The sequence below is a fragment of the Ranitomeya imitator genome, chromosome 4 (assembly GCF_032444005.1).
Source record: "Ranitomeya imitator isolate aRanImi1 chromosome 4, aRanImi1.pri, whole genome shotgun sequence".
Classification (NCBI taxonomy): domain Eukaryota; kingdom Metazoa; phylum Chordata; class Amphibia; order Anura; family Dendrobatidae; genus Ranitomeya; species Ranitomeya imitator.
In genome coordinates, this window is record NC_091285.1 from 373686140 (window position 1) to 373705435 (window position 19296).

The window sequence follows — 19296 nt, forward strand, 5'->3', positions numbered from 1 at the left end:
TTAAACTAAAGTTGCTGGTTTTATCTAGTCATGCTCAGAGCAAGTGGGAGAATGTCCACCATAACTTCACGTGCAGAGCTGACACCACCGTGTCCTGACAGGACCTGTGTGATGTAACAATCATGTGATCACACTGTAATGCCATAGCATGTAAATATGAAATATGAAAATTGAATTGCATTACTGCATTAGAAATATCAAAAATATAAAAAAAAATAAAAATTGAGAAAGTTTAGAGCATAAATTGACCAATTCATGTGCACCTGGAAGCCACGATAAGGCATTTCTCATTTCCAGGACCTAGCAATGCCTTTCCTAACTTAGAGGATTTATGTTCCCATACAGATGAAGACTTTATTCTGTTAGACTATCTATCTCTCTGTGGAGGGGTAGTGGTCCTGCTGGGATTAAAAACACCTGTGGCTAAAAGGCGGAGTGCTCTTTCAGAAGGCTAAAGAATACAAACTTCAAAAAACTGACCATCACATCCAAACATAGATGTCACCAACTCATATACTCTCAAGCAAAAAGGTAGCACACTGTACAGTATGCTGTAGAGTATGTGAGTTGGTGACTCTAGGTTCAGCACCTGTTCACACAGTCTTTGGATGTGACGGTCAGTATTTTTTAAGTTTACAATCATGTAATCAGTCACATGATGGAGGAGTCACATGGTCTGGGGCTTAAATACTTGGCTTCCAAAGGCAGCAGTGTTCAGTGTGCCTGGAGAGGAAGCACTCCAGAAAAAGTGTTCATGCATATGTCGATGCTAAAGCCTGAACCGTGTGTGTTCTGCTAGTGGTGAGCAAAAGGAATCCCGCTTTCAGAAGCACTGTTTTTCTCTGCCACCATTTTGTTTTGGTTTCCTGTTTTTTGCCCAGAGGACTGTATTTTCTATACTACACCTTGGTTTATACTGCCTATAATAAACCAAAGAAAGTTCTTATTAAAGCCTCAGTGTACCCGTATCTACCTCTGTGTACAGCCGAGTGAGCCGATCTACCACAATATATATATATATATATATATACACATATATATACACACACACACACGTACATTATATCACTAGCAACTAGTTTTTATTTCCCTTTAGCGCACTTCAGGAAATTCTCACAAGTAATCAAAGGGTTTTTCACACAAAAAGTATAGTTCTCAATATCTAAAAATCATTTACAATATTTATTGTGAATGAACCTTTTTTTAAATCCAAAAGCTTGTATTTGACTGAAATAATCCTTGCAGGAAACCAGTCTGTGGTTATTAACTGTGAAATATTCAAAGAAATTGTTGTGATTTCAAGCCGGAAGGTCAAGAATTGGCTTCAAGGAAACTGTCTCTGGAAAGAGTGAATTATAAAACCAAATGTAACTGGAGAACAGATGTATTCTCACTTACACTTTAAATTAAATACATTGTTGCAAACCAATAATAGTTACATACTGTAGCAAAACTGCAAATTGCACTGTAAAATAAAACATTAAATGCTACCATAAACTGAATGCAGTTATACAATTAGTATTATAGTATGTAACCCAGTTCAGTTTGTTGCACAACTAGGACCAATAACTGCAGTTCCTCATGCATGTTATTTCTAGAATTATTAAACAGTATAAATCAATAATACATTTGTTTAACCTTGATTTCTCCAAGAAATAGACATTTCTGCCCCAGCTTATATATCTTTAACTATGTCTACTAAAAGGAAAGGGCAATCACAAATTGTTCATGAAAATGGTCACTTGATTCATGCACAAAAAAATCCAATTATGGTTCCCATCCTTTTAAAACCATATAGGCATACCTCCCATATCAAATGAGAACAATCCAATTTATCACTTATGTTTAAACTATATGTACATGTGATCTGATTGTAAATAACATATTAAAAATGCAATTATCTACTGCAGTTACCTGTAACTATACAGTGATAGTTTTGTCACAATGTGTTTACTTACCGATCAAAATTGATGCAGTTAATAGCTTTGGGTCGTAAGGACTTTTTCCTCTACCATTTTCAAAACCTGAATCCACAAGCTTAAATATATTATCCTGGTTGAGAAAAAAAATAAAACACTTTAAGTAATCAAAACTTTAACTTGCAGAGTTCCAATATATGTGCATAGACTAGAAATAGAAATAGAGCAAATCAAATTCAGAAATATTGAATCTGCTTTAAATCTCACAAAAAATTTCACAAAAAAATTCTATTTACAAAAACCAATTTCTTTGTGATTTGATTGGCTGGAATCCATGAAATGTCAACCTGCTTGGTAAACACGGTTTGTTTTTTGCTTGATTGGAGTCAAAAATAAAAAACCCCACAACCATATGCTCGACTTTCACCCTACTGTAGTTCTCAGTCATTCACTGGCTCACTTCCTCCATCATCTCCAATCTTCTCTTCTGCCTATACTCTATGGCCAAGGGTGCGGAGAAGACCTCATGTGATATTTTGATGTCAAAGGGTGTTGCATGTCATGAGATTGCATGCGACCTAGTGAGCACTGGATGCACAGGAGGCCAAACAAGATGGCAGAGAAGACTGAAGCAAGTGAACCCGCAGAGGACCAGACATGACCCTGTAGTATTAGGACAGTTGAGCAGTTAGATGAGCATAATATTATGTATTTTTTACTCCTCCATTTATTATGCTCAGTCGTCTAGCTAAACCTCAGAATTTAATAGCCTTTTACCAGTATTTGAATTTGCATTGAATAAAATCAACGTAAATCAAATTTTCCTGCCAAATTAAATAGAATTTGGCATATTAGATATTGGCAGATTTATTCATCTCCAATATAGATATATGTGCATGCTTTCTTTACAGCATTTATTTCTTACTATGTTCACCACAGTCAATGACCATATACTAATATACCATATACTAATATACTAATATATGTATATAATGCTATTCAGTTCATATCATATGTAGATTGTGGGTCCTCTCTCCTCCTGTACTAGTTGTGACTTGCATTGTTTAAGATTATTGTACTTGTTTTTATTATGCATACCCCTCCTCACATGTAAAGCGCCATGGAATAAATGGCGCAATAATAATATCAGGAAACCCATTGTCAGCCTGTGCATTGTGGTCATACCGAAAAACACGGATGTGAGAAACCAGCCTAAAGCTACTGATGTAAATGTAAATTGTGTGATAAAAGGATATACAGACCAGTATCCAACATGTTGTACTGCACATAATTTGTCCAACCTTAAAGCTAAATTATATGCTGTGCCAGTACCCTAGAATTTGAGCATCAAAATCTGCATCTGATTGGCACTTCCCTTTTTATTCCTTACTAATAATTATTATAATTAATAGGAATCTTCCCAGTGGCTATCAATTTACGTCAAGGGGAAGGCCATCCTTTTCAATTACAATTTCTCCTGTACTAATTCAATGCGTTACATTAAAGGAGGAAATGGCTATTAGAGTGAAATGAGCGGAAAGAATATTGAGTGTTTATAGGCTTCAGTTCCGATACAGAGCTGACATGTGAAGTCTATTTCTGCATCATATAACCAATATCTTCATAACTGGATGCACACTCCAAAGTGATTCCCAAGGAGGCCCACAGGACCAAGCAATAAAAACATTTGTCTCTTCTGCCGCATTCCTTTCATTTCAAGTTGATTAAAGGAGACACTTTCGAGTGCATGTAAGAGAGCTTGCAGAATATGATGCTATACGATACTGCACAAAATGTAGCAGAAAAGTAACTGCAATGCTTTGGGTCAGAGGGCTTATGAGGTAACGACATATGACGTGGGATGGATTATTGCTAATAGGGAAAAAGTCTGTGATGCAAAGTGCTGTATCAGTTAAATATTTAGCCTTTCCCTGATATTTGATCATATTTTATTAACTGATGTGAAATGCATATGAGTGACTTAGCTTGGTCAGCTAAATCTGATCGGCATTTGCCTATGCAATGTTAACAAAATATAGAGCAGAGTTTGTCATTTTGCACAAGTCAATACAATACCATACCATTCATTATTAGAGACGGGCAAACCCGAATAGTAAAGTTTGGCATCAGTACCGAACACCTGCTGTTCAGTCACAGACACCAAACACAGACACCGGGTGTTTGTTACGCTGTCATGTGCATGACAGAGCGGCATATACCGCTTCTGATCGGCGATTAAATCATCCCCGCCGGTCAGAGAGCTGCGGTGCCCACACTGTTAAAAGACATCGTGAGTGCTCAGCTGTGATCAGAGGTATAAAGATTACCTCTGGTCACTGGCATCAGCTGATGGGACAACTGCTCCCACTATTCGAAGCCTGCTGCCGCTAAAAACAGCGAGAGCAGGAACGGCTGATGGTTATCAAGAATAGAGGGGTCCCCACTCCGTATTTTTTAATTAAATAATTTAAAAAATGACATGGGGTCCCCACCCATTTTTGACAACCAGCAAGGGAGAAAAACTTTCATGCTGCTAGCAGGGATCTCACCGAGGTAACCGCAGTTCAACCTGGCTGAGAACACAGCCTCAGTGACCGGAGGTAACCTCGATGACGTCAACACCGGTCACTGAGGCTGCGCTCGCAGCAGTTCAGTCACCAGTGGTTCACAGCCTGGACAGTCCCATCTTGGCACTGTCCAGGTTGAAAACTAATTATTCCCCAGACATGGATTATGGCGTGACAGCACATGACAGCATGGCAAACACTGGATGCTTAGGCCCCCCATTCAAGTGAATGGAGTCCGGGTACTGGGTACTGTTCTGGTAGCCAAACCCAAACTTTTTGTAACTGAACATCCAGGTGTCCACCAATCTCTATTCATTATCTGTGGTTCATGGACAATAATATTGCCCAAGGTCACATATTCACAGCATATGTCACAGTCTTGAAAGACAATTCCTAGACATTGCACTTTCTACAGTTTCCAAAGCTCCCATCAAACTCATTGAAAGGGAACCAGTCACCTGGTTTTCCCCATACAAAGTGCAGTCAGCACCTGTACATGCTCTGTTACAGCATACTAGAATGCTACATACTACTTGCTATGGAGAAAACCTGGTGGCAGCTTCCATTTAAGAGGGTCATGCAAGCAAACAACATCCTGAAAAAGTGAAAGCTTACATAGTAACATAGTAACATAGTAACATAGTTAGTAAGGCCGAAAAAAGACATTTGTCCATCCAGTTCAGCCTATATTCCATCATAATAAATCCCCAGATCTACGTCCTTCTACAGAACCTAATTGTATGATACAATATTGTTCTGCTCCAGGAAGACATCCAGGCCTCTCTTGAACCCCTCGACTGAGTTCGCCATCACCACCTCCTCAGGCAAGCAATTCCAGATTCTCACTGCCCTAACAGTAAAGAATCCTCTTCTATGTTGGTGGAAAAACCTTCTCTCCTCCAGACGCAAAGAATGCCCCCTTGTGCCCGTCACCTTCCTTGGTATAAACAGATCCTCAGCGAGATATTTGTATTGTCCCCTTATATACTTATACATGGTTATTAGATCGCCCCTCAGTCGTCTTTTTTCTAGACTAAATAATCCTAATTTCGCTAATCTATCTGGGTATTGTAGTTCTCCCATCCCCTTTTGTTAATTTTGTTGCCCTCCTTTGTACTCTCTCTAGTTCCATTATATCCTTCCTGAGCACCGGTGCCCAAAACTGGACACAGTACTCCATGTGCGGTCTAACTAGGGATTTGTACAGAGGCAGTATAATGCTCTCATCATGTGTATCCAGACCTCTTTTAATGCACCCCATGATCCTGTTTGCCTTGGCAGCTGCTGCCTGGCACTGGCTGCTCCAGGTAAGTTTATCATTAACTAGGATCCCCAAGTCCTTCTCCCTGTCAGATTTACCCAGTGGCTTCCCATTCAGTGTGTAATGGTGACATTGATTCCTTCTTCCCATGTGTATAACCTTATATTTATCATTGTTAAACCTCATCTGCCACCTTTCAGCCCAAGTTTCCAACTTATCCAGATCCATCTGTAGCAGAATACTATCTTCTCTTGTATTAACTGCTTTACATAGTTTTGTATCATCTGCAAATATCGATATTTTACTGTGTAAACCTTCTACCAGATCATTAATGAATATGTTGAAGAGAACAGGTCCCAATACTGACCCCTGCGGTACCCCACTGGTCACAGCGACCCAGTTAGAGACTATACCATTTATAACCACCCTCTGCTTTCTATCACTAAGCCAGTTACTAACCCATTTACACACATTTTCCCCCAGACCAAGCATTCTCATTTTGTGTACCAACCTCTTGTGCGGCACGGTATCAAACGCTTTGGAAAAATTGAGATATACCACGTCCAATGACTCACCGTGGTCCAGCCTATAGCTTACCTCTTCATAAAAACTGATTAGATTGGTTTGACAGGAGCGATTTCTCATAAACCCATGCTGATATGGAGTTAAACAGTTATTCTCATTGAGATAATCCAGAATAACATCCCTCAGAAACCCTTCAAATATTTTACCAACAATAGAGGTTAGACTTACTGGCCTATAATTTCCAGGTTCACTTTTAGAGCCCTTTTTGAATATTGGCACCACATTTGCTATGCGCCAATCCTGCGGAACAGACCCTGTCGCTATAGAGTCCCTAAAAATAAGAAATAATGGTTTATCTATTACATTACTTAGTTCTCTTAGTACTCGTGGGTGTATGCCATCCGGACCCGGAGATTTATCTATTTTAATCTTATTTAAATCTTATTTAAACATGAATATACTGTATAGTTTTCATAAATAACATACAGAATGATATGGTGTATTTGCAGTATAGTATGTTGCATTTATTAACCATATAATGGTTAAATAAAATTTCTATTTTACAGACTCTCCAAGTGTGGATATCTAAGAGGCGCAGTACCTACAGTAATCAGACTTGCAGGCACCTCTCAAGTAAATTGCTAAACTTATTACACTTTCATCAGTTAAAGGGGTTGTCCACAACTAGGAATACCCCTTCTTGATTAAAATGTTTGGCTCCATAAAATAATAAAGCCTATACACGCTTCCTGTGCCAACACCATTCCCGCAGTGTCGGCACTCGTTCTCACTGGGGCTTTTGTGTGGTTTTGTGACATGTGATGCTGGCGCCCAATCAGTGCTCAGTGCTAGCGCCCAATCAGTGTTCAGTGCTAGCATCACTGTCCCTGCCTTTGGAGAAATTGAACATGAAGTGGAAGTCCGGGCTGCAGCTCATCTTGGACATCCTCATCATGTTTGATTTGTCCAAAGGCGGAGACCGTGACGCGAGTGCTGATTGGGTACCGCTCGAGAGTCCCAGGGAGAGCAGGTTCTGACACCGTGGGAACTAAGCCGGCACGGGAGGTGAGTATAATATTATTTTATCAGGGCCAAACATGGGTTATGACAAGAAGTAGTCTAAATAGTGGACATCTCCTTTAAGTCAAGCTAATCTTCAAGTCAGCAGTGGCACTGAAGAGATGATTAACAATTGTAGCAGAACTGCATTTATTCTCTATATAGGGGCACTCAAAAACGGCAAGGTGTATTCAAATACGTTTAAGCATGGCTGGAGATTATTGACGGTATGAAACGGTATGAAACCTGTGTAAAATAATTTAAAATTGTACCTTGTCAATTTTTGGTCCAGTTTATTTGGGTATATAAAGAAATAAAGTTTTGTTTAACAAAATCTGTCACTTATGAATCAAATTCTTCATGACTTAGAGCCTTCTGCATTGTTTATCATTAGGAAAAGCAACAATAGTTGTGTTATTCTTCATTTACCCAAGAGAACCTAGATAGAGCAAGAGTTTGGAGAATACCCTAACAAAAATATATATCCTGACTTGCCTTCAGTGAGTGTCATTCTGTTCTTTTATAACAGGCAAGATCATTTGCAAGCATTTTTCTCTGAATCTATTGTTCTCTGTTGCTTTCATTCATTGCTTTTGCCTCTGTTTTTTTGTCTAGTTTTGAGCATTTTGCACCTTTTTTTGTTGATATCCAATTCATTATTCTGTTTGTGACTTTTTAAGTCTATTTCATGTGCTCACCTGTTTTTTTAATACTTTGTTGGCAGAGTCTAGCAATTTTGCATGTTTAGCTTGATCCAACAACTGTGGCTCTTTAAAAAAAAAATTGTGCAACTCCAGTCCAGTTCCCAAGCATATTTTTAAGTGCACCAAAACACATTTTTGAGACTTTTTCTAAGGGTACCGTCACACAGTGGCATTTTGATCGCTACGACGGCACGATCCGTGACGCTCCAGCATCGTAACAATATCGCTCCAGCGTCGTAGACTGCTTTCACACTTTGCAATGTACGACGCTGGAGCGATAATTTCATGACGTATGTGCGATGTAGAAGCCGTTGGTTACTATGCGCACATCGTATACAATATCGTGCACACCTTTGTTACACCATGCGATCATGCCACCACAGCGGGACACTAGACGACGAAACAAAGTTTCAAACGATCTGCTACGACGTACGATTCTCAGCGGGGTCCCTGATCGCAGGAGCGTGTCAGACACTGCGAGATCGCTGGAACGTCACAAATCGTGCCGTCGTAGCGATCAAAATTCCACTGTGTGACGGTACCCTTAGAGATAGTGCAGCAGTGATAAAATTCTGGTGATAAAACCTTCATTGTAAGTAAACAACAGCACCTGATAAGTGACATATGGCTGAGTTCAGTGTTTTAACCCCTACACTATGATATCCTCAGATTAAATAGCAAAAACCTGCTGTCAGATTCCATTTAACACTTTAGACTTCTGTCAACAGCTACACCAACTGACTCCACTATACATATGCATGATTAGCCTAGTAGGAGTATAGATTTGGGGAGATTGTTAGGCCGCAGATGCCAAAAAAAACATCATGAGCCCTTGATTATATTGCAGAAAAGCAAATAATAAGAAAAAATCGAGTCCACTCCCCAATTATTTAAGCATCTTAGACATATCTGCACAGTGAAGCAACTAAGGACACACAGATCTACATCTCTGGGCTATATATCACCACCCTACTAACCAGAATCCCTCAATGTCTGTCCACTATTTCATTCTTCTCCGCTAGATTTCTAAAGCTTAACATGGACAAAACAGAATTCATCATCTTTCTCTGATCTCACGTGACCCCCCAAACGAATCTATCCATTACAGTAAACGGCTGCCCACTCTCCCCAGTTCCACAATCTCGCTGCCTCGGGGTAATCCTTGACACTGATCTCTCCTTCAAACCACATATCCAAACCCTGTCCACTTCCTGCCGCCTCCAACTCAAAAATATTTCACGGATCCATACATTCCTAAACTAAGTATCTGCAAAAACCCTAGTCCATGCCCTGATCACCTCTCGCCTTGACTACTGCAACCTCCTGCTCTGTGGCCTCCCCTCGAACACTCTCGCACCCCTCCAATCTATTCCAAACTCAGCTGCCCGACTAATCCACCTGTCCCCCCATTATTCCCCTGCCTCTCCTCTCTTTCAATCCCTTCACTGGCTCCCCATTACCCAGAGACTCCAGTACAAAACCCTAACCATGACATACAAGGCCATCCACAACCTGTCTCCTCCATACATCTGTGACCTCGTCTCCCAGTACTTACCTGCACGCAACCTCCGATCCTCACAAGATCTCCTTCTCTACTCCCCTCTTATCTCATCTTCCCACAATCGTATACAAGATTTCTCTCGTGCATCACCCCTACTCTGGAACCCTTTACCACAACACATCAGACTCTCGCCTACCATCGAAACCTTCAAAAAGAACCTGAAAACCTACCTCTTCCGACAAGCCTACAAACTGCAGTAACCACCTATCGACCAAACCGCTTCACGACCAGCTCTACCCTCACCTAATGTATCCTCACCCATCCCTTGTAGATTGTGAGCCTTCGCGGGCAGGGTCCTCTCTCCTACTGTACCAGTTGTGACTTGTATTGTTTAAGATTATTGTACTTGTTTTATTATGTATACCCCTCCGCACATGTAAAGTGCCATGGAATAAATGGTGCTATAATAGTAAATAATAATAATAATAATAGTAACTAATTAGCTCAGAAGTGAATAGGGTAGTGTAGAAAGCCTACAAACATAGCTCATTCCAAGAACAGGGAATGGAAGTCAGGAGACCATTTGTTCCTACTTCTGGTGGGCGCATTTGAAAAACAAACAATAAAATAGATGTATATAAAAGAAACAATATAGGAAAAGTAACTCTAAGTTTATAGCTCGGCTTACTTAATAAATCGCCACTTGACCATAATAGCACACAGGTCAAATCTGTTAAGCGAACAATGTGGCCATTGCACATGTTTAACGTAGTGAAAACATCTTATAAATTACTAACTTCCAGTCTAATGAAAAATGTTTGTTGTCATAGATGTCAAAGATATACATGCTCCTGAGGTACTTTAGACATGCTGGTTAAAAAGGTTAAAAGTTAATTTAAAATAATAAGAAATGTAAATGTGGCAGCTCAAAAACTGATACGATAACAAATCTGTAAAAGAGGGAATATCTCCATGGATCTACTCTATTCCAAGATCTATAAATCATTAATAATGTAGTCCAAGCTCTTAACTCCCATTGCTCCTTCTAACGTGCCCTCTAATCCATTGTAAACATGGACAATTTAACCTCTGTCCTGCATGCTATTTCTCAGTGCTAAAGGGTGCTGCAAAGAAAAAGCATTTCATTCATCATTCAAATCACACGATGTAATTGAGAATACATATATATGAAGCCACATAACATCATAAGTGAACAGAAAACTTCTGACAAATTTTGCTGAATAGTAAATTAAGAAGTAGATGGGTCCAGGCCTATTATGGTCAACCATTGCAGTTTTTGTCCATTATTGCGGTGACTTCACGGCTGCTACTTTTGACTTTACTCTAAGTTTTTGCTAGTCCAAAAAAGTAATACATATCAGCACATCCAAAAAATAGATAAAATCTTCAGATTTTATTCTATTAGTATCAAACAACTAATATCCACATACTCGTGATATACAAAACACACTGGTAACTGTGTGCGCCCTTTGTCATAGAGAATCACATACATTCTCTTTGACTAAGGGCGAAGACAGAGCCAGAAATACATTTGTGCTTTTTTTTTATATTTATCCAGCATTTAGATTTGTTTGATTCTTATTTAATAAAATTTGAAGATTTTATCTCTTTTTTGGACAGGCCTATCAATGAAACTTTTTTTGGTCTAATTTCCTGACGGTCTGCAGTATTTGAGACGCCACCCATTGCATACAGATAATGGCAAAAGACTCATAGCCAGTGATCACAGATGCTTGATTGCAGTTGTTGCTGCTGAGGGAGGCCCAACCAGTTATAAGATTTATGAGGCAATCATTTTTTCACACAGGACCCTGTAGGTTTGGATTTCTTTTTCCCTTAATAATAAAGACCTTCTCTTGTAAACTACTTTTTGTAATTACTTGTGTTATCTTTGTCTAATATTTAAATTTGTTGATCTGAAACATTTAAGTGTGACAAATATGCAAAAGATCGGAAATCAGGAAGGGGGAAACACTTTCGCACAACTGAAACAGACATTTGTTTAAGATTATGTTCATATCTCATTTCGAGCTGCCATCACAGATTCCATCATACATGTTGAGAAAAGTAGAGCAACATTTAGCACTGTTGTTCCCAATTATGTGCTTTTGTCTTAGTTTATGTGTAATCTTGCATGCGGTTAATGGCACAAATACATACAGTATGATGAGGGGCAGTGTGGCTCAGTGGTTAGCACTGCAGCCTTGCAGCACTGGAGTCCTGGGTTCAAATCCCACCAAGGACAACATCTGCAAAGAGTTTGTATGTTCTCCCCATGTTTGTGTGGGTTTCCTCCGGGTTCTCCGGTTTTCTCCCACATTCTAAAGACATACTGATAGGGAATTTAGATTGTGAGCCCATTGGGGACAGCAATGATAATGTTTGTAAAGCGCTGCGGAATATGTTAGCGCTATATAAATAAAAGATTATTAGTATTATGCTTAAGTGGACACTGTGCATCAGAAACATGTTAGCATTTTGTTTGTACATTATTTTCTGATGTGCTTTACGGTTATTTATTGGTAACAGAAAGAAGTTTTTAATTTGGAGGCTGGATGCTTCTTTTTTCAGTTTGGTATTAACATACATCACTGAACTATGTCCAGTTTTTTATAATGGTCTTTTAGCTGTTCTTCTGCTTTCTATCAAAATGAGATCTAATAGAGGGAAACAAATAAAACACATGCCATAATTTTGTTAGCTAAAGATTTGTTTTTAAGACTTTCACATTGAAAGGTGAGATCAGTTTAAGTTCAGATATGACAAGTTTAGTAGGAGCCTGGGATGACAGCTGATTCCCTGGGAAAATATATGTCCTTGAATGAGCCATTCCAGAACCTTATTAGACAACCTTGTTCTGTTAACATGCAGAATAATTGGAAGAGGGACTTGTGGATGGATATTACGGATAACTGAAGACAGTTTCATGTTCTCCAGCTACACTGTTTTATATTCTTGCTATGCAAAGTTGTAATGTGATTTGTTGTGGCCAATTATATGCAAATCTGAAACGCTACACAGGAATACATTCTAGCTAATGAAAAACAAAATATTTACTATCTCATCTTACATATGCATAGAATATATTGTACATGAGCTTTGTAAAACAACATTTGTATATTGGAGTTGTCCTATATGTACAAAAGGTTATTAAACTAGCAGCATAATGAAGACAATGACTATACGTAGAGTCATAGAGTCATAAAATCATTGAATGGTAGAGTTAGAAGGGACCTCCTGGATCACCTAGTCCAACCCCCTGCTCAATGAACTAAATCATCCCAGACAGATGTCTGTCCAGCCTTTGTTTTAAGATTTCCATTGTCGAACTCACCACCTCTTGTGGCAGCCTGTTCCATGCATTGATCACCCTGTCAAAAGTATTTTTCTAATATCTAATCTGTGCCTCCACAATTCAGATTCATTCCATTGATTCTGGTCTTTCCTTGTGCAAATGAGAACAAAGCTGATCCTTCTACAGTGCGACAGCCCTTCAGATATTTGCAGACCGCTATTAAGTCAGCTCTCAGTCTTCTCTTTCGCAGTATACATTTCTCGATGTACTGTATGCACAGATGCAAATTAGTAAGAAAAATGCTTTATTACTTTTCTAAATACATTAGAAAGATATCACATCAGTTCCTAAGAGAAAAACCAAAGAGAAAATAAAGGTTTAGGAATCAGAAAAAGATCTAAGAGGGGCACTTGGAGATTCAAAAAAGGGTAACATGACCTTACAATCATACCCTGGAATTATGCTAATTTGCTGCATCATCGCACCATTAAACACTCCTTCATCCCAGCCTAGAGTCCACAGCATCGCCCCACTTCTGCCTCCGCCAGCAGCGGCCCTGTGACCCCGCTCCACCACAGCTGCCACCCCCCCATATGAAATAAGACGCACATCTTATAAGGAGCACCACCATTTTATTAAAAAAGTTTTTTCTCTATTTTTCTCCCTAAAATTTTGGCGTGCGTCTTATAATCCTCAAAATACGATACGTCCATCAAATTTAACATTCCCTTGACCAGTTATTCATTACCTATTTCTACATTATTTAAAACCATCAATAACAGTTGTGATAAAAGCACCTAGCACTTTTTAAATGTTGATATAGTGTCTGCAATAATTAATTGGTGGCATTCTACTGACTGAGTACTATAAAGAATACTTTCCTATTTAGCTGCCTGAAACACCTTTCGTCCACACCTAATGAATGTCCCCTGGTCCTTTGTATGGTCCTTGGAAGGAATAAGTCATGTGTCCGTTCTTTAAATTGATTACATATGTACTTATGAGGTGTATTTTTTGTATGCCAAATAAGCCCAATTTTTGCTATTTGTACAACTGCAGCACTAATGAAGAGGAGTGTAACAGTCTGAGAATAAATACAGAGTTTTAATGGACAGAGTGAGAGAGAGATAGTAGAGATGCAAGCAGAAGTGCAAGACTCCGCGTGATTCATCAGTAATATGATGTGCTGCCTTCTTTGGACCTACCTATCTAGCATTTCCTATTTCATCATTTTTTGGAATGTTGAATTCTGTTAAAAAAATGTAAAAAAATATATAAAAAAATAGAGACATTTAATTGTACATGTTTGTTTTTACACAACTGTTTTAATTGGCCAATTTGACATCTGTACATAGCACACTGATGCGGAGGCCGGCTGGCATATTATTCTTTCTGGCATTGCATCTACCTACTTAGCATATTTTATGTCCTTTTTGCCAAGACTTAAATAATTGGAGTTGAAAAGCTTGTCTAAAGTGTAATTATAATGTAAAAAATATATAGTATAAGATGAAGTACCAATGGTAAAGGACAGGGAAGCATGAAAAAATATATACTATGGCTAAGAATGTGGGAGCTGAGAGCAGCAGTAGAAGCTCCAGACCTGCTTGACCTGCTCATAAATTATTGATTTAATCATATAATACAAGTCTATCACAAGAAGTCATTGACTATAAAGTACAGAATAGTAAGCCACCAAAGATATTTACTAAACAACATTATAAATAAGATTATTTACACTATCTTGTGCCAAAACCCATGGTCGATCATTCACATCCTTAAAAATTCATACAAATGGTAGCTGAACTATACTGGTTGTGCAGTAAAATAAAGAAATTGTAAAATTCAAATAGCAGCTACACTACAAAGTTTGATGCTAATCATCAGAAACATAAATCTCATTTCACTACTCAGACTGTTGAACATATTTCAACTAACACAAAAAACCATCCTGTAATCTGAGCTGCAGTTCAAAAGAAATGGGTCAGTTCACAAACAAGATTACAAGCTTCAGCTATGAACTGTTACTTTCTAGATGATCACCTCTAATAAATACTATAATTATCACAAGAAAATTTGCTTAGTGAAAAAAAAAATCTCAGTGCTGATGAGCTGGTCATTCATTAAACTTAAAAATTGACAATATTCAAAAAGTAGATATCTTCCAAACCCTTAATAAAAGGGATTTCTTCCTTCTCTCACTTCATCGAGTACATTTGATGCCTTTGAACTAGTCATGGAAGATGTTGCCAAGTTCATCTCTTCATCTCCCCCCACTGCCTGCACCAGTGACCCTATTTCTTCTCACCTCCTCCAGTCGCTCTCCTCAGCCATCACTATTCACTTAACGAAAATATTTAACCTCTCTCCTTTCTGGTATATTTCCCTCCTCTTTCAAATATTCAATCATAACACTAATCCTAAAAAAAAAAAAACATCCCTTCACCAGAACTACTCTGAAATTACAGACCTGTTTCTAATCTACGTTTCATCTCAAAACTCCTGGATTGCTTGGTCTACTCTCTTCCAATCTGCTCTCTTTCAGGGAACTCTCTTCTTGACCCTTTATAATCTGGTTTCAAGTCCTTACACTATACATAAACTGTCCTTCGTAAAGTTTCTAATGATCTACTAACAGCTAAGCCTAATAATTACTAGATTCTGATTTTCCAGTTTCTCTCTACAACATTTGACATCGTTAATTAATTACCATCTCCTCGCTCACTATACTCTGCTCTGTCAACCTTCAGTGTATCACTTTCTCTTGGTTCACCTCCTACACCTCTCTGATTATTCATTAAGTGTCTCATTTGTTGGCTCTTCTAACTCTTAGGCCTGGTCACACAGCTGTCAATTTTATCATGCGAGAGAATTGGTCCAATAATGCTTATGACACTCGGCTCAAACTCTGTCAAAGTTTGAGCCGAGTGTCAGTTTACTGAGCTCCGATTGTCTCGAATGAGAGAATCGCAGCACAAGTGCAGAGAAGTCTAAGAACTTAATTTATCCATTGTCTGTGCAAATACATCAGACTACACTTCAAATATTCAAGTAATGCATAGGAATATTAATGCAAAGATTCAAGTGATATTTTGGAAAGATGTCTACACATTTCTGCAAACTTTGTTGGTTTTATAGAACCATAGTTGTTATGGAAAGCAGCTCTCCTTTTTCATCATATTTTTTTTTGTTAGTTTTTTTAACTATTATTTTGTTCATTTGACAACCAAAACAATTTTCTATGCAAATGTGATAACAGGATAAAATTAGCTTCAAAGTGTGAAGATTGTGTATGCCTCAATTCATTACTGGCGCTAATTCTATAATTACAAGGAAAAAAAAAAAGCTATTCTGTCGGAGACATTTTCCACTCTTACTATATATGTATCATTAGCTTCTTTGGAAACAAGAAAATACTGAAGGCAGCTTGATTTCTCCTGAACAAGAGACTTTGTACTGTAAAATGATTTGCTCAAGTATATTTGACTTGTTTAGGGCTGCTGGCACAGAACAACCTGAAAAATAAAACCGACAGGCAATGCTAGCACTTTGATGGTAAACCACAGGGAAATACTAGTCTGCCAAAGAAGAGGTTAAGGCCTAAGAATTGCTGGGGGATCGGAGAATATGAGGCTTACTGAGTACTGTAAGGGATTTCTAATAAATTAGATATATTAAAAAGTTTATAGTCTCAAAGTCATCATAAATCAAAACACTATTTGAACTTATGAATAAATGAATAAAATATATAGCATCATTTTTATTTGTTACTTTGCTTAAACGTTATATGTAAGATTTTACTATTTTGTCCTAAGAACATTATAGGCAGGGGATAAGAAAGTCAAGTTATTAGCTTATATCTCAATTAACTGAAACTATATTTATTCGCTAACTGAAAATATTTAATAACTACTTTTAAGACTACTTATTTTATTTGGTGTAGCACCACAGGATTTGTTCTTGAATACTGTATATTTTAGAAATGAAATACAATATAGTAGGTTATTTCCTTGACATTAGAATCAAGCTTAAAGAGTTCCACATTCATATCAACTTATTTCGTTACCTCCTGAAAGGTATATAGGATGTCTTTTGTTACAGCTCATAAATACATATTGCAAAATGTCAAATATATCAATTGGCAGGTATGTAAAACTGAATAAGTATTATATGGAAGACTGAACCTGCGCTATAAAGTGTATACAACAAACGGTTCCATGCTCATGTATAGAAATCTTTCTGGTGGTAAATTTGCAGAATAACATTGCTTAAACAGAGATATGGTAGATAAAGAGATAAACAGAGATAAACCGAGAAAGTAAAATATAAGTAACAGACATGTTTCAACTTTACTAAACTAGTTCTATAGAACATCAGCGTAACAAGTTGAACTTTTGAATGACACCATTCATTTTACCACATAGTGTACAGGAAAATGGGAAAAAGTTCCAAGTGTGGAGAAATTGTGAAAAAAACACATCTGATATTGTTTTTAAGGGATCTATTTTTACAGTGTACATTTTGTGGTAAAAATGACTTTGTAGTAATAATAATAGTAATTGTGATCCAAAATATGTCCAGTTTTTTTTTATTGTTTTATTGGTGAAAAAAATCTGAAGTTTGAAAAAAAAACAATTTTTTTGAGGTTGTGTCGCCGTTTTCTGAGAATTAAAATTTTTATTTTTCAGGAGCTGTGTGAGGGCTTATTTCTTGCAGGGTGAGATGTTTTCATAGATACCATTTTGGGACAGATTTGATGTATTGATGGCTAGTTACAGCATTTTTTGTGGTATTGCAGTGACCAAAAAAATGTTATTTTTTTCGAGATCTTAACATTTGTTGTTTACCGATCGGTTTAATTACGTTTATATTTTGATAGACTGGACTTTTCTGAATGTGGTGATACCACATGTTTTTTTTCCTACTATTCTTATTTTAAATGGGGGAAATGGGGGTTATTTTAACTTTTATGTTATTTTGATTTTTTTTCAAATGTTGTAAAACTTTTTTTTTTTTTACTTTTCACGGATATGCCCCTATGCCAACTGGCTGTAAATGTGGCTATCAGAGACTTACAGCAGCATTTAACAGGTTAACAATTGTCAGTGGCAGGTCACACAGTCATTACCTATTGAGTATGGGGCAGGTTCACACCATGAGCCCACTCCATACACCCACTTTCAATGCGCTATACATGTCATGTAGGATGTTGTGAAGGGGTTAAAGTTCAGTACAAACATTGGCGAATGGAAAATAGTCCAGAACAATGATAAAATGAAGGATTGATTGCATTTTTTCATGTATTTTATGTTGATATTTCCTGAAGAATTGTGGGTTTTTTTTTGCTTGGTTAGCACTAAATAATCATCTACACGAGATCCTGAGCATACTCACAGCATTTTCAACCTATAAAAGAAGAATATGGCTTACATAAATCTGATGGAAATAGATAAGCGCTTTAATGATTTATGTTCCCTAGGGCTAGGGAAATTCAAAAGGTAAGGGTGGAGGTAACACACCCCCTCACATCATACATATGCTGCAAATTTACTTTGGTCATGCTTTCACATTTGACTATTTGGAAACGCAAACCATACAGGAATGACGATTATAAGTTTCCTGCATGCTTTATCAAAATTCGATATGTTTCATGTGCTATCCTCACCTTTTCCCAACAAATGGAAATATTTAGGTTGCAGTTAAGTTATGGCTGAAGATATACATTTCTACAGTTGTGAGAAAAACTAAGTACACCCCCTTCGAATTCTATAGTTTTATGTATCGTAATGACACAATAAAAAAAATCATCTGGCCCTCAGAAGATCTTAAAATTAGATCTATTAAAATGAAGTCAAAAGGGGGTACTTTTTGCTTTTATTTTATTCCTGCTGCTCCCATGAGTATTACTTTTTTTACCATCATACAGCTCCAAAAATATGGGCCTTTTTATTTAGTGCGAACCTTAAAGGTACTGTCACACTAGACGATATCGCTAGCGATCCGTGACGTTGCAGCGTCCTCGCTAGCGATATCGTCCAGTGTGACAGGCAGCAGCGATCAGGCCCCTGCTGGGAGATCGCTGGTCGGGGAAGAAAGTCCAGAACTTTATTTCGTCGCTGGACTCCCCGCAGACATCGCTGAATCGGTGTGTGTGACACCGATTCAGCGATGTCTTCACTGGTAACCAGGGTAAACATCGGGTAACTAAGCGCAGGGCCGCGCTTAGTAACCCGATGTTTACCCTGGTTACCATCGTAAAAAAACAAACAGTACATACTTACATTCAGCTGTCTGTCCCTTGCCGTCTGTTTGATGCACTGACTGCTGGCCGCAAAGTGAAAGTGAAAGCACAGCACAGCGGTGAGTCACACAGCGGTGACTCACCGCTGTGGCTGTGCTCTGCTTTCACTTTACGGCCAGCAGTCAGTGCAGCAAACAGACGGC

The 19296-nt window shown here is 38.1% G+C and overlaps 1 protein-coding gene across 1 annotated transcript in view; it reads right to left on the minus strand.

Annotated features, from left to right (window-relative positions):
• SEMA3A (semaphorin 3A) overlaps positions 1–19296 on the minus strand; it is a 372399-nt gene that overhangs the window by 100109 nt on the left and 252994 nt on the right. The window contains exon 5 of the mRNA XM_069765162.1: positions 1959–2052. Within this exon, the coding sequence (XP_069621263.1) occupies positions 1959–2052 (94 nt within the window). The remainder of the gene's footprint in view (positions 1–1958; positions 2053–19296) is intronic.